General features: G+C 28.0%; 2 protein-coding genes across 2 annotated transcripts in view; one reads left to right on the forward strand and one right to left on the reverse strand.

The window, feature by feature from the left end:
- LOC136074251 (uncharacterized) overlaps positions 1-16,229 on the reverse strand; it is a 97,858-nt gene that overhangs the window by 63,068 nt on the left and 18,561 nt on the right. The window lies entirely within an intron of this gene.
- On the forward strand, positions 3,600-4,857 carry LOC136075210 (uncharacterized). The gene is made up of 2 exons (XM_065787692.1): positions 3,600-4,602; positions 4,744-4,857. The coding sequence occupies exons 1-2, from the start codon at positions 3,904-3,906 to the stop codon at positions 4,849-4,851; spliced, it is 807 nt and encodes a 268-aa protein (XP_065643764.1). The 5' UTR covers positions 3,600-3,903; the 3' UTR covers positions 4,852-4,857.

A 16,229-nucleotide genomic window follows, 5' to 3' on the forward strand; every position in this document is an offset into this window, starting at 1 on the left:
TCTGCATGACGAAAATTTGTTAATAAAAAAATAACTTGAATAAATTGAACGAACTCGTATTCCTTATTTGTATTCTATTTTTTATAAAAAAAAAAAAATTACCATTTTTATATTACATCAAAATAATTTAAACTGAATACTTAATCAAGTATCGTTTTATGTATTACTACTATAATAATTGTTAATTAATTATGAGATCTTTAAGTTTTTTCTCCAGGGCAATAAGATTATCCAATTTAGTAAGTTCTATATTTTGAGGTATTGTTTTGTTGTATAAATAGGGGCCACGGTATACAATTGAAAATCTCGAAAATTTTGTTTTTTTTATGGGCAATGTAAAGTTTCCGGTTCCTCGTGTGGTATATCTGTTGGCGTTGGTTTGAAAAAAGTTATCAGTAAAATGAGTTGGGACAAGTCCGAGCTTATATTTGAGCATAAATAAAACATTTTGGTAGATGTTAATTTGATAGATATTTAAAGCATTCAAGTTTTTAAGTAAAGGATCGGCATGAGTGAATTTATTTTTATTATAAATCAATCTTGATGCGTGTTTTTGGTGTGTATATAGAGAAATTAATTTAGATTTATTTGTACTTCCCCAGGCAATATTAGCATATGTTAGATAACTTTGTATATAAGAAAAGTAGAGAACTTTCAGATTCTCCTGGGAAAGTATAGTTTTGACTTTGTAAAGTATGCCGATACTTTTTGATATTTTTGTATTTAATGTTTTTATATGGGGTTTCCAAGAAATCGTTTCGTCAATAATTATCCCAAGAAATTTAATAGTTTCAGTTCTTTCGATGTTTATGTTATCAATTTTTAGTAATGGTAGTATGCTTGGTATTTTGTTTTTTTGTTGGTTGGAATGAAACAAGATGTATTTTGTTTTTTCTTGATTTAAAGATAATTTATTTACTTTAAACCAAATGTTTAGACTCTCAAGGTCATCATTTGCAGATTCAAAGAGATTTTTAATAATTGCGTAAGTTACAAAAAACAAAGTTTTATGTAACTAAAAAATGTTTTTTTAAAGATACGTTTCATCTGATTCATTATCCAAAGTTTCATCGAAAGACGATTTTAAATCTAAAGACTCGTCTGATGACGATTCAATTAATCAATTAATCAATAGTATAGATTAGTATTGATGCAGTATAGATTATCTATACTGCAAGAAAAACAAAGTGCAAGAGGTATAAAAGCTATACTGTAAGAAGATTCAGCTGATAACTGTTCTTAAGGTAAATATTGGAAAAAGCGATGTGCATCTTTAAATTTAGATATTTAATGTTATCGTTTAATTCTATTAATGATACATTTTAGGTGCTGGTGGTAGCCAATCTGATATTTCTGAGGCCTTTTCACATAATCAAAACAGTATGTTTTTTTTATGCTTGCAAAAAAAAAAAAACTCAATTATATTTATTTATTACACTGAATACAGTTTTTTTCTTGAATGTATAATTATTAGAATTAAAATTTGATAATAGATAATTTCTATAATAAATGCTTATATCTTAAACTATACTATTTATTACAATAATGAAACTTTTTTAAATTTTAATGTTTGTTGTTAAAGAATTTTAGGAAGTCAAAGAGTAATGGTTCGTATTAAGAAAAGAAATCAAGGAAGTATCATTAAACCATGCAGCCGTAATTGATAGGCAAGTTTTAAAAAACGGTTATTTTCATAGCCACAAATCGTTAACAACCTATTTTAGCATCAGAACTTTTATTCTGCAATTGAAGGAAATGGAACTTTTTTTATTTATTTCACTTTTCTATAGTAAGATTGGGTGACTTTAGCCCAAGCAAAATTTTTGTTTAAAAATGGTTTAAAATCGATACCTCAAGGTATGCCGGTTAGCATATTTACATACTCCACAAGGCGATAGCACACATGCGCCCGCGCACGATTTTTCGTACTTTTTTATAAAGAAACATATTTTTAAATTTTTGAAGAAGTACTTACTGTACCTATATATTGTTTTCTTTCTGACTATATTACTAAAACAAAAAAAAAATTTGAAACTCATAATTAGAATATTTATTTTTCATTGAAAGCAATAAATCTTAATGAAATTGAAATTGAAATAAAAATAATGAAATTTGGCTTTAAATATATCCCAAGATAGAGCAAACGCCAAAAGTCATGGAGAAGGGCATTAATTACATTCAACTTTTCTTTTAAAATAAACCCTCACGATCTTTGTATAGTTGTGTACTTTAATTAAAAAAATGTTATTCTAATATACTTACGTGTTCTTTGATTACTATACATTTATAAAGCGACACTTCAAATGTAAACACAAAGGTAAATAAAGTATAGTATATAGTACGTAATTTAAAAATATGTTTCTTTATAAAAAAGTACGAAAAATCGTGCGCGGGCGCATGTGTGCTATCGCCTTGTGGAGTATGTAAATATGCTGCCGGTTAATGTTTAGTAGCAAATTGTGCGAAATTTATTATTTATTTAGTTTAACTTAGTTTACTTAACTTGAGTCTTTGTGATATTATTGTAAGTTGCACTTTCAGAAGAAGCACCTAAAATCCGAATTTTTTTAGGTATGTAAACTTTTACATCGATAGCGGTACCTGGAGAAGGTTTTTTATTGGAATATACACTGAATTAAATTTAAACCATTAGAGTTTGATTCTATCTCGTTTTGAAAGCTTAACAGTTTATTACTTTTTTGCAATTGAGATTAAAAAAAAATAGGTTGTCTTTGGCCCACTACATAGGGTGACATTGGCCCGGGCTAAAGTCACCCCATGTATTAGAGTAAACCTTTTTTAGGGATCATTTTTATATATTATGGTAGTTACTATGTTGGAATGAAAAATTTTGTAGTAGTAATGCAATAGAAAATCAGTATAACAGTTTGTATTAGTAAATAGCGAAATTTGTTTAGTTCTTAGTTTAAATATGCCACAAAATTACAAGCCGAATCGTGGAAAAAGAAAATATGTTACTTATACTTTAAAACAGGTAGACAATGCATTAAAAGATTTAAAGAATGGTTTAATTACTCAACGACAAGCAGCTTTGAAATACGATATATCTAGATTAACATTAAAAAATAAAATAAAACAGACATATCCTAAAAAGTATGGTGGTCAGCAAATATTTACATCAAAAGAAGAAGACATGTTTAAGGCATATGCAATAAAATCATCTGAGTTTGGTTTTCCTGTTGATAAATACGATTTAAGATGCATAGTAAAAGGGTATTTAGAGAAAAAAGGCGTCGTTATACCTCAGTTCAAAAATAGTTTTCTAGGTGGCGATTGGATTCGATCTTTTTTAAAAAGAAATCCAGAACTCACAGTAAGATTTGCAAGCAACATAAAGAGAAAGAGAGCAGAAATAGGAACGACTGTGATTGGTAACTACTTTATAAATTATCAAATGAAATAAGTAATATATCACCTGATAATATATGGAATTATGATGAAACCAATCTCAGTGATGATCCAGGTAAAAAAAATATTAACAAAGCGTGGATGTAAGTATCCTGAACGCATAATTAATTCTACAAAGACCTCGTTCTCTGTAATGTTTGTGGCTATGCTAATGGTGAATTGCTACCTTATGTTGTTTACAAAGCTGAGTCGTTATGGAATACATGGATGGAACATGGGCCACCAAAAACACGTTATAACAGATCAAAAAGTGGTTGGTTTGACTCAACATGTTTTGAGGACTGATTTTTCTCTTTACTTCTTCCAAGACTTAAGAAGGCTCAAGGAAGATGTGTCATTATAGGTGATAACGTATCTTCACATTTGAGCATTGCAGTACTGGATGCATGTCAAAGCAATAACATAGGATTTGTGGCATTACCAGCAAACTCTACACATCTCACGCAGCCATTAGATGTTGCCTATTTTAGACCTATGAAGATTAACTGGCGCAAAATATTATGTGAATGGAAGGAGAAAGGAAAAGGAAGGAGAGTTGCTTATCTTCCTAAAGATGAATTTCCTAGACTTTTAGACCGTTTAATTACCAACTTAAATGAACATGGGAGTGATAACCTTAGAGCTGGTTTTCGCAAAACTGGAAGTTTTCCATTAGACAAGTCTCAAGTGCTTTCACGACTACCATGTTGTAATGTATGTTTAGGCTCAACTACTGATTTAGTAAGCCAATCATTTTTAGATCATTTATGTAAGTCACTGGATGATCCCTCAGATGGTTCTAAAAAACCAAAGCGACGTAAAGTATGTGCTGTCCCAGGTAAAAGCTTATGTTCAACAGATATATCATCTTGTGTTATAAATGAAAATAGTAGATTAAATTCAAATAATGTAGATACACCTATCAGTATTATAAATACAATTGAGACCAACAACATTGATTTTGCTGGCCCAAGTACAAATACTGGAACTGCTGAGACTTCTAATCTAATTTTTGCGGATGTAAGTTTAGTCGTAGAAAGTCATACAGAATCTTTAGATCATTCAGCATTAGGCAAAAAGAACTTTCAAAATATTGATAAAACAAAAAATGTTTGTAAAAAAGAGAAATTGTTAAATCTTGTAGAGAATTGTTATGTAATTGTTAAATGCAATGGAGAGTTAAATCCTGGACAGGTTTGTTTATTTATTTTGAATTATTTATATTTAGCAAATCAATTAGTAAACTTTATAATTAATTATTTTAATAACTAATATTACTTAATGTAATAACTATTGAATAATTTTAAAGTAACTTTCGAAATTTTTTTTCTGCAGTTGAAAAAATTAAGAAAAAATGGAGCAGAAATTACTATTATGAAAAAAAATGGACTTAACTGGAAATGGTCACTACCTGCAGTGCAACTTTTTTTTTCCCAGTTTTAAATAGTCAATTTTATTGAGGAACCAAAGAAAATTTCGAAAAGAGGAATTTATTCAGTTCCAGAACTTTTTCACTAAATTTTTTAAAACATTTATTTAGTCATTTTTGTTTACTTTATACCTAAACTGTTTTGTTTACTTGGTACCTATACTTGTTTAGTTTGTACCTATATTTTATTTACTGTATCCAAGAACTTTGTTACTAAATCTTTTTTTGTCACTTTATTTTTGTAAATTTATTTTCTTTGCCTAAATATTGTTGTTTTTATTTTTGTTTTGCTTCCTTTAGTCCCTTTTTACAGGGTTGGGCTAAAGTCACCCTAACACACTTTGGCTTTGGCCCACCATTTAAACCACCCAAAAGATACTTCAGGTAAATAATTTTTAAATGGGAGACAGATAGTTCTAACTGTCTTTTCTATGTACTTCTAATAGTACTTAGTGTTTGAGGAAATAACTTTTGTGGCTTTCATGCAATAGACATTAAGGTGCAAAATGGGCCAAAGCCACCCAATCTTACGGTAATAAAATACTTTTGTTATTTCCTTTTTTATTTAACATAAAAATAAACATTTTAGACAAGGTGCTGGTGCATGTTATTTCCTTTTTTATTTAACATGGAAATGTAAGTAGGAGACAAAAAATGCCTGTAACCCCTAAGAAAGATAAACTGATATAACAGACTTAGAGTTTTAAATATCAAAAACTATCAGTTTTATGTCTTTTTAATCAAAAATCGAATAAGTACGGATAAACCGCCAAAAAAAACCGGAATGAAAATAAACTGCCAAAAAAAACGGTTTTAAAAAAGACCAGACTTTTTTTATAAATATATATATAAACAAACAATATCCCATGTAATTTCTACAAACAGCTGGAGACCTCTGTTTAAAAAAATTATCCAAAGAATCGAATAATATTTGCTAGTTTTATATTTACGTTATTATGTAATCATTTAAGGCTTCTTTTTAATGTCTTCTTTGACGTTGTAATATTTGTAACGTTTTTTTTGTTTTTTTTTGTATTATATTTTACGTCTGATGACGATCTGTGCAAAAGCAGATCAAAATATTATGAAGAATAAATTTAGCTTGTACGCAGCTGTTTTTTATGCTTTATATTCAAAAATAAATAAATAAAAAATATATATATATATATTTAAATATATATATATATATATATATATATATATATATATATATATATATATATATACATATATATATATATATATATATATATATATATATATATATATATATATATATATACATATATATATATATATATATATATATATATATATATGTATATATATATATATATATATATATATATATATACATATATATATATATATATATATATATATATATATATATATATATATATATATATATATACTATATATATATATATATATATATATATATATATATATATATATATATATATACATATATATATATACATAAATATATATATATATATACAGGTATATTTATATATATGTATAATTATGTATATATATATATGTATATTTAAATATATATATATATATATATATATACATATATATATATATATATATATATATATATATATATATATATATATATATATATATATATATATATATATATATATTTGTAAATTATGTTAGTGTATTTTACAAATAGTGTGCTCAATGTTCTTAAAGAACAGGGCAATAATAAATTAGTAAATTAGTAAAAAACACTTATGTAACTTTTTTCCTCTTCAACTTTAAGTTTTACCATTGCTGGATCATCAGGAAGAGTTACTCTTCTTGATGATCCAGCAATGGTGTAACTCTTCCAGATGATCCAGCGATGGTGTAACTCTTCCTAATGATCCAGCAATGGTGAAACTTAAAGTTGAAGAAGAAAAAAGTTAGATAAGTGTTTTTTACTAATTTATATATATATATATATATATATATATATATATATATATATATATATATATATAATATATATATTTAAACAACTTTAAAAAGTATTCTACACAATAGAGTGCTCAATGTTCTTAAAAGAACAGAGCAATTATATTAGTAGTAGAAAATCACTTAACAAAAATTTTTTCCATTTAACATTGTGTTTCATCAACAAAGATTCATCAGAAATCTGATGAATCTTTGTTGATGAAACACAGTGTTAAATGGAATAAATTTTTGTTAAGTGATCTTCTACTACTAATATATATACGTATATACGCAACTAACGCATATAAAATGCGTTAATACGCGTTAATAATAAAATGCGTTTAATACGCAACTAACGCATATAAAATGCGTTTACGAACGTAACTCAAACGTAACTTATGCGTTTAAATGGGTTTGCAAACTTGACTCAAACGCGATTTACCTAATATATTTTTTAAAAATGTGTCTTTTTAAGAAAACGCGATTTATTAAGTAGATACTTTTTACTTTTTAATTCAAAGATATAATATAACTTTTTATTTAAACCGTTTTGTTATTATTAAAAATTAATGTAATTATTGAAACTATTGCATTATGTATTCAATTTATTTTTGTGCTTTTCAAGTTCAAAAAATATATTTTCTTTCTATGATAAGTTTACATTTCACTATCTGAGTCATCGTCATCCGAAAAATCATTTAAACTTCCAAGAAATTTTAAGTTTTCTTTTAACAATGAGTGACTGATAATCAGATCAGCAGTCATGTTGCCTCGTCTCTTTTCACATACAAGACCATATACTAAAATATCTCTCTATAAAAGCTGCTGATGATGGAATATTCAGTAAGATGACAAATAGCTTTCGTAACATTGGCATTTTAGAATTTTTGAACCAAAAATCATAAGAAGGATACACAGTCATTGCAAGCCTATTCTCTTCGATTTGCTTAAAAAAGTAAAGTTTTTCTTTTTCGATTTCAAGTAAATCAAGTTGTAAATTAGGCTGCCGAGCTTCAGGGCATTAGTTATCATCTAGCATAAATCCGCTGAGCGAATCAGTTTGCTAATCATTTGAACTCAATCGCTCTTTCGCTTGTGTAAGCTCATATCCTGGTTGCGATTCTAAAACACATTGATAAATATTAAGAGGCGTAAAGAATTTCAGAACTTCGTGTAGCTTTTCTACTGCTCCTAAACAATTTTGGGTTGAGATACAAACTTTAATATAATAAATTAATATATAAAAGTAGTTAAATTCATAAATTAGGTTTTGAAGAACTATTTTTTAAACTAGATTTAAAAACTTTTTATTTGTCTTAATTAAATAATATTACCTAATAACTAAATACCTTTAAAAATAAATTGACAATCAGGTCTAAAGAACCATAGTTTAAGCTTTGAGATATTTAACAGTAATGCTACTTGATAATTTCCTGAGTTAAGTTCGTACTGAAACTTTAATTTAAAAGGAGAAATCAACAAGTTAGCAAATTCTTTTCCATTTCCTTGTAATTCCATTCTACTCCATTTTGAAATCATAATAGTCAATGCAGGCAAAACATCAGCAATCGATGAAAGATTCTTTTGTACAATTAAGTTGAACTGGTATGCGGAAGAAAGATTTGTAGGTATAGTTTAGTCTTATCTAATTCGATTGGGCATTGATTTTCCGGATCGAATGCTTTTCTTTTATAAGCACTTTGAAAACTCTGAAACATTAGGAAAGCAGCTGACCAACGAATTCCATCACAACTTGTTTGTAATTTAGCTTCTTTTTTTATGTGGTATTGAACGCTATTTATAGATTGATTTATGCTTCTTGCGTACTTTGAAAGCATCGCAAGTAAACAACACATATATTTTTGTTTCTTAATAGCGATTCGTACAGCAATGTTTGTTTTATGAGCTGCGCAGGAAAACCGCGGTAGTTTTGATGTTCCCAATTCAATTGTAAGATTTTTAATTAGCTCAGCATTATGAAGATCTTATTTGTTATCTTCGTTAAAGTCATAAGTGATGTTTACTTCCTCAGCTGTTTTGGCTAACTGAATAACATTTGTTAAAGTAAGCTTCCTTGATTCAGTTAATAGCACTTCAAGAAGTTCATCAGAGGTTTGAATTTCAATATTTAAGACTTCATCTTTACATATTTTTAACTGCTCATTTTCTGCTTCTTCAATATAAAGGGCAACCTCTTGGTTTAGCAATGGATCATCTTCAAATGCACTATAACAACTTTTCGTATCTTCAACTCTATTTTCTTGAGACTTTTCAAATAATTGCTTAAACAGTCTCACAAATGAGCTTCCTTCATCACATGTAATAGTTTGGTCATAATATTTGCAATATATTTTGATTATTATATTATAACAACTATGATTATATTAATATATTTACTAAATCTTTATAATTTTTTTAGCAATAGTCGTTTTTATGTCATTGTTAGTTGTTACGTTTTGTCAGTTTATTACTGTTTGTAACTGTAACTTTGTAAGTAAAAACGATTGCTGTATGAAAAGTAATACCGATTTATTTAAATTATTATAATTACTTTATTATTATTATTATTATTATTATTATTATTATTATTATTATTATTATTATTATTGTTATTATTATTATTATTATTATTATTATTATCATTATTGTTATTGTTGTTATTGTTATTACTATTATTTATTATACTATTATTATTATTATTACTAAGATTAATTGTATATAAATAAACTAATTTTTTAAGGTATTTACTTGAGATTAGTATTTCATTACTATTTGTAAATAGCCGTGAAAATTTATTTTCAGAATATATATATGATGATGATGATATGATGAATAGCTGTTAAATAAATATAGCTTAAGTAATCAATAAATTCATTGTGTTTACAGTAATTAAAGCTATAGAAATTTTAAAAAATTACCATTTATTTTTGATTTATTGAAGGTAAAGGTATTTATAATCTTTTCAATCCCTAATTTAATATTTTCTGCATTGTGACGTCCCGTCATCTGTTCCATACCAATAATGATGATTTCTTTTTTTAAATCGCTGTTCTTTAACCAACTGCAATAAAGTCCAATATTTCAGGAGATGTCCATATATCACTAAATAAGGTGACAACCAGGGCATCGTCTTATTTTTCGTTAATTATGTCTGATAATTTTGCCATCGTTTCTGGTATCAAGTTTTCTCAAAAAACTTTTTGATCAAGAAAGTGTAACTTTGACTAGTTTCCTCAAAAAAGAATTATTAAATGCATTAATCAAACAACTTGATGTAATAAAAAACTTAATAGCGTTCAAAGTATCGGCATCTAGCACGTTTCGCTTTTTATTTGATTTGTTTAGTGTGTCGTATGAGTCAAACCACTTACCCAAAATGTCGCGATGTTTTCTTTGTATATGCTTCTTAATGTTGGATGTTCGACCATTACGAGCTGTAAACTTTTGATTACACAATATGCAGAAAAACTCAACATCATTTTGTGATTTATTTATTTAAGTATCTGATGTAGTGAAATAAAGATACGAAGAATACGCCTAAAATATATAAAAATCATACGCTACATTGTTCTTAATAAAATTATAGGTTTAAGAAAAAGTAATTTAAATACCCGTTTAATTATATTTACAATAAACTTCTTTTTCGGAAAAATATGTCTTTGACCAAAATCTTGCATTTTGTTTATCAAATTACACGAGACTTCAGATAAATTTGCCAAAAGACTATAAACCTGAAACCTTAATCTCGGGTCTTGCTGAATAGGAGGAATAGAAATATTGGAAACTGAAGTATTATTCGAAGACTTTCCCGATAATGATGTCAGACGACAAGTCTGCATAGTAGGTTTCGTCGTTTTGTTGGATTTACAGATTTCGTTTTTTTTTGAAATTGCTTCTCGAGATTTAGATGCAGACGAACTTTGAGATAAATAAGGTTGCAATTGCAACTGTTTTTGATTGCAATATTTCTTCTTCATGTCGTTTTTTGAACAAGACTTTATGATATCCTCATTATAGATCTTACTCTTACGAGATTGATGAGTCATATTAAATTAGATATTTATGAAATGATTAAGTAAAACTTGGATTTGTTTCCAAAACTAACTTTTTTTATACTTTTATGTATAAGCTGCATATCATAAGGAAATGCCATTAGACATATCCCTTAAAACAAATTATTACGTGTTTAACATGTTTTTAGGTCATTTTATAACGAATTTTAAAAATATTTATTATTTAAATTTGTTAAAAATGATATTTAACTTCTCATTATAATGACTCCTTTTAAAATTAGTGTATTATGTTTTTAAATTGAGTGAGTTTAGCCAGATTTTAATAGTAATTGAATTGAGCTTACTAGTTAATGGTATTAAGCTATACTTTTTTCTAAAAATAGTTTTGGCTAAAATAATAGTACCGTATACAACTGAGTATTATTGTGTTCAATTTGTGAGCGGAAAATGAGTTTTGTTTTGTTTTAAGCAATTTTTAAAATGTGCGCGTGCGCTGACCAATCACATGGTGTTTTTGTGGTTGATTGCCCGTGTTAAGCGTTCTTTTTATATATAAAATGAAAAAACATACAATGGGACAATTATTCAAAGGAATTAATTGCCCATGGCTGCGAAAAGATCTACAAAACAAAAAAAAATTATATTCTAAAATAAAATTTTACAAATAGAATAACATAGTATTTATTAAAATGAGGAAAATGGCCTTTTATGTGTCCGGTAAAACGCCCTGTAAATATTTAGTTTTAATATTTACGTTTTGTTTCAAAAGAAATAAACTTACCTAAAAGTTTTTAACACTAAATAATTATAGGACGTTTTGCCCCCCACATAAAAGGGCATTTTTCTTCATCCAAAACTAGCTAATTGCAAATAAACTAGTTTTATTGATTGAGTTTTAAAATTTTTATACTTGGAATATTGTGGAAGAAATTACCCACAAAGCAAATATTTCTTTATTATTATCACACAAATAATACAACTAATTTTCTGTAACTTTTAGTGGAGCAAGATGTTCCTAAAGTCAGGTCCCTTGTGCATTTGTGAGACCAAGGTAAATTAATGTTGACTTTATTGACATCTTGCCCCACCCTACCTAAACTTGAAAAAATAAGAAAGCAAAAGAAGAGAATAAAAACAATTATTAAAAAAAAATGAAATGAAAAAATTAAACTATAAGGTGCAACGGACGAAGAGGGAGAAGACTGAGTCAAAGTAAGTAACTATATATGCTATATATACACGATAAATATATACAACATATATATGCTATATATACACGATCTTTCTTATTGTAAATTTTATGATACGGCAAAGGTAATGGAATATATATATATATATATATATATATATATATATATATATATATATATATATATATATATATATATATATATATATATATATATATATATATATATATATATATATATATAATGTAATATGCGTATGTTCCGTTTCAGTTACGTTTGAATACATGGTGTTGACAACTGATAAACTGAGGTTTGTTGATGTGTTTCTCTGCGAACATTCGTTGCAATGTTACAACAACACCATTCTTTTTTTCAGTGTTAACGCTGGTGGTACCTGCAACAATCATCTGTATCGAATTCCATAGGTGAAATTCATCGAGGACTTTAGAAACTCCTTGAGCAATAGTTTTTCCCCTATCATCTATCAAGCCCATGACAACCTATTTGACTACTCTTCTTTCATTTTTAAGGACGACCAATTGATAATCGATTCCGTTGATGTGCTTGCCATCAAAGTGTAAGGACTTTCCACATGCAACTTATCAATTATTTCTTTTTTCAGCTTGATTGCCTCTTTGATTGTATACTTGTAACGAGCCAATTGCTTGCATATGTTAGCAAGCAGTTGGCTCGTAATTGACTTTGTTTGTTGATACTCTTGTGTTGGTCACCAAGTTGACTGCAATTTTGCTTTTGTGATGTTTTCTGCTTGGTGAAGGAGTAGTCATGTCTTCTTTTTATTTTTCTTCTTCTTCTTTTTCTTCTTCTTCTTCTTCTTCTTCTTTATTTTCATACTTACTGTCATCAGCCTCAGAGTTAGAATCACTAAAACCAGAATAGTAAGATGATGAGTTAGATAACCTATTAGAAAGTTTTTGCTTTTTAGAGAGATGGACCGTTTCTTTTCTGGCCGCTTGGCCTATTGAGTATCCTACTGTTTTTTTGCTTTCCATTTGGAGATGGTACAATCTATTGTTCTCGGAAGATAACCATCTTCCATCCACTTTAGTAATATCAAAAGTTTCATCAAGGGGTTCGTAGCTTACCCGCTTGACACATTCATCATAATATTTCAGTATTTTATCGAGCTTTTCTTGTATAACTTGATCAGATACATTAGAAAAGTTCAGTTTATTTTTCCACAATTTGGTAACTTCTTTGGAAATTTCCGCTATTCGCTCCATGTGTTGCTTCTGTAATAACTATAAAATTAGATAGGCAGCTATATATACACAGTCTATATTGTTCTAGAATATTCTAAATTGTTCTAGAAAATTTTAAATTGTTCCGAAATGTTCAAAATTGTTCCAGAATCTTAAAAATTGTTCTAGAATGTTAAAAATTGTTCTAGAATATTCTAAATTGTTCTAGAATATTTTAAATTGTTCTAGAATATTCTTAATTATTCCAGTATGTTCTAAATTGCTCCAGAATGTTGTAAAGTCGTCTAAAACATTCTGGAAGTTTCCGAAACGTTCTGAAATTCTAAACACTTCTAATATATAAAAGTTTTAAATGATTTTCAGCAAAGCCACACGTATTGTAATAGCAGTAACAAGAAAGTAAATGACAATTCGTAATTTTAATTGCGGAGTGACCTTTTTTTACAGCCTAGAAGAATTGAACATTTTTTCAATGTTTTCTATCAAAAGTTTATTGATTTGTGACACAGAAATTTTTTTTAAAAAAAAAGTCAAAATGTAATAACCCTATTGTGCAGCCTTCCCCGCCATGATATTTAGAAACAGTGCCGAGGTAGGAAGGGCTTTGGGGCCCAGGCACCGAGCGCCTTTTGTTAAGTGCGGAAAATTGGACAATTTTACTTTCAATGTTTTAAGTTAGTTTGTTGTAAAGGTGGCAATTTTAATTATTAAGATTATTTATCTCCTCCCACTTCATCACTCGCAATTTTCTTTTCTCAATGTCTTGCACGATTCATAACTTAAATTAAAAATCTCATTTATGTGATAATTAAATTTTGTAAAAATGCCGTAAAAAAAGATATTTTGCGCAATATAAAATTATCAAAAATTTAAAAAGAACACCTCCAAAAACACCATCAAGGGCATATTACAAAAAATAAAAAGAACAAAGAAAAGAAAGTGAAAAGAAACTAGAAATATTAAAAAAAAAAAACGATGAAAGCCGTTTATAGTTTTGTTAGTGCATCCCAAAATAACAATTTAACTAAAAAACAAGATTTAACTAAAATAAGTTCATGTTAAATGCAGGCTTTTATGAATTCATCTAATCAAGATATTAACGAAATTCAGTCTTCCTCGCCGTTATCAAATGAAGATCTAAACAAAACTACGGTTTTCTGAATTTCATTTGACATAAACAAAGCACATGTTGAGAATTTTTCAGTAATTAATTAAAAAAAAAAAACTTTTAACCATCAAGTCTCAAAGAAGAAGGAAAAAAAAATAATCCAAACACAAATTTTGAGCTAAAGGATCCTGGAACATGGCCACAAATAACTGATCGAGTGAGGTACTTTTTAATTGAAAACGGACCTGAGCAGGAAACCAGAGAAACCTTTCTAACAACTTCTTCTTCTAATACAAAAATAAGACATTTCAGTTCAAAGTGGTACAAAAAGATGCTTGTCAATGGCGAACTGGTGAAAAGATAATGGTTGCTATATAGCAATTTAAAAGATACAACATTCTGTTTGTTTTGTGTACTTTGTGGTGTACTTTTTTCCTCAACAAAAGCTAATAAGTTGTCTGATATTTTTAAGTGATTTAGTGACTGGAAAAAGCTTAGTCCCAAAATTCCTGAACATGAGAATAGTCCTGAGCATAGAAAATGCTATGCAATTTGGAAGGAAATGGAACAAAATTTAAAAAAAGGCCAAACTTTAGACAATGACCTTGAGAGAACAATAAAACGATGAAGCAAACAATAATTTTTGAAACATTTTAAAAATTATTGTTAATGCCATATTATTCTGTGCAAATTATAATTTAGCTCTAAGAGGCAGTAATGATGAAATAGGGGAACAAAAAAGTGGAATCTTTTTAAGTACACTAGAGTTGATTTGTCAATACAATCCTCTATTGGCAGACCATATTGCAACAATAAAAGCCAAAAAAGCTGCAGTCTCATATTTTTCACCACAAATTCAAAATGAAATAATTACACTTGTGGGAGAAAAAGTTAAAGGAAAAATCTTCTCACGGATTATAAATGCAAAATATTATTCCTTGCTTTTTGATTGTACACCTGATGTTTCTCATAAAGAACAGCTGAGTGAAGTGATAAGATATGTTTTTAAAAAAAATGAAGGATTAATTATTGCAGATTGCAAAGGCCAGGGCCATGACAATAGAGCAAATATGACTGGAAAATACAAAGGAGTTCAAGCACACATCATTAATATCAATGGACTAGCACCATTTGTACCATGTTCAGCCCATACTCTTAATTTGGTTCATGCTGCTAAAATCTCACCTCTTATGGTTACATTCTTTGGATCTATTCAAAAAATATAAACATTTTTCTCCAATTCAACAACAAGATGGAAAACCTAATGAAGGAACTCCCAATTTCATATAGGGTCACTGTGAAACAAAATTGTCATCAAAAAAAGAAGCAGTTGTTTCCCTAAACAATCAAGTTGTGGAAGTTTATAGTGTTTTACAAGACATGAGTACAAATACAACTTTAAACCATGAAACTGTTGCTGGTGCAAAAGACCTACTCAAATTGTTCAATCTTAAATTTCTTTGTTTGTTGAACCTGTGGACTAAAATTGTTACATTAATTGACATAGAAAATCATGCAATGCAATCCAAAAAAATTTCAATTGACATCAATTCTCAAAAAAAATGAATTGGCTTGTCTCGGCCATCCAGTATCTCAGAGAAAGAGGAGTGAAAGACATCAAAGAATCTGCAAAACACACAGCAAAAATGATTGACATTGACACAACATTAACACTTCCCAATTAAACAAAAGAAAAAATTCAAGCGTATGATGTTTGATGAAACTGATGATGATGGCATTAATCAAACCAGAACAAGACTTTATGATTCAATGCAACTGTGTGTTTACAGCATTATCATACAAATGCAATGGCGATTTGAGGCAATGTCCTCTGACTTAACATCTGACTTTCTATTTCACACTAGAAAACAAATCTCCCTTAACTCTGTTGAAGAACTTAAGCAA

The sequence above is a fragment of the Hydra vulgaris genome, chromosome 01 (genome assembly GCF_038396675.1).
Source record: "Hydra vulgaris chromosome 01, alternate assembly HydraT2T_AEP".
Classification (NCBI taxonomy): Eukaryota; Metazoa; Cnidaria; class Hydrozoa; order Anthoathecata; family Hydridae; genus Hydra; species Hydra vulgaris.

Coding starts and splice junctions, on each gene's coding strand:
- LOC136075210 (XM_065787692.1), top strand. CDS start 3,904: ATGAAGATTAACTGGCGCAAAATATTATGTGAATGGAAGGAGAAAGGA. Junction 4,603..4,743: donor GAGAGTTAAATCCTGGACAG/GTTTGTTTATTT, acceptor TTTTTTCTGCAG/TTGAAAAAATTAAGAAAAAA.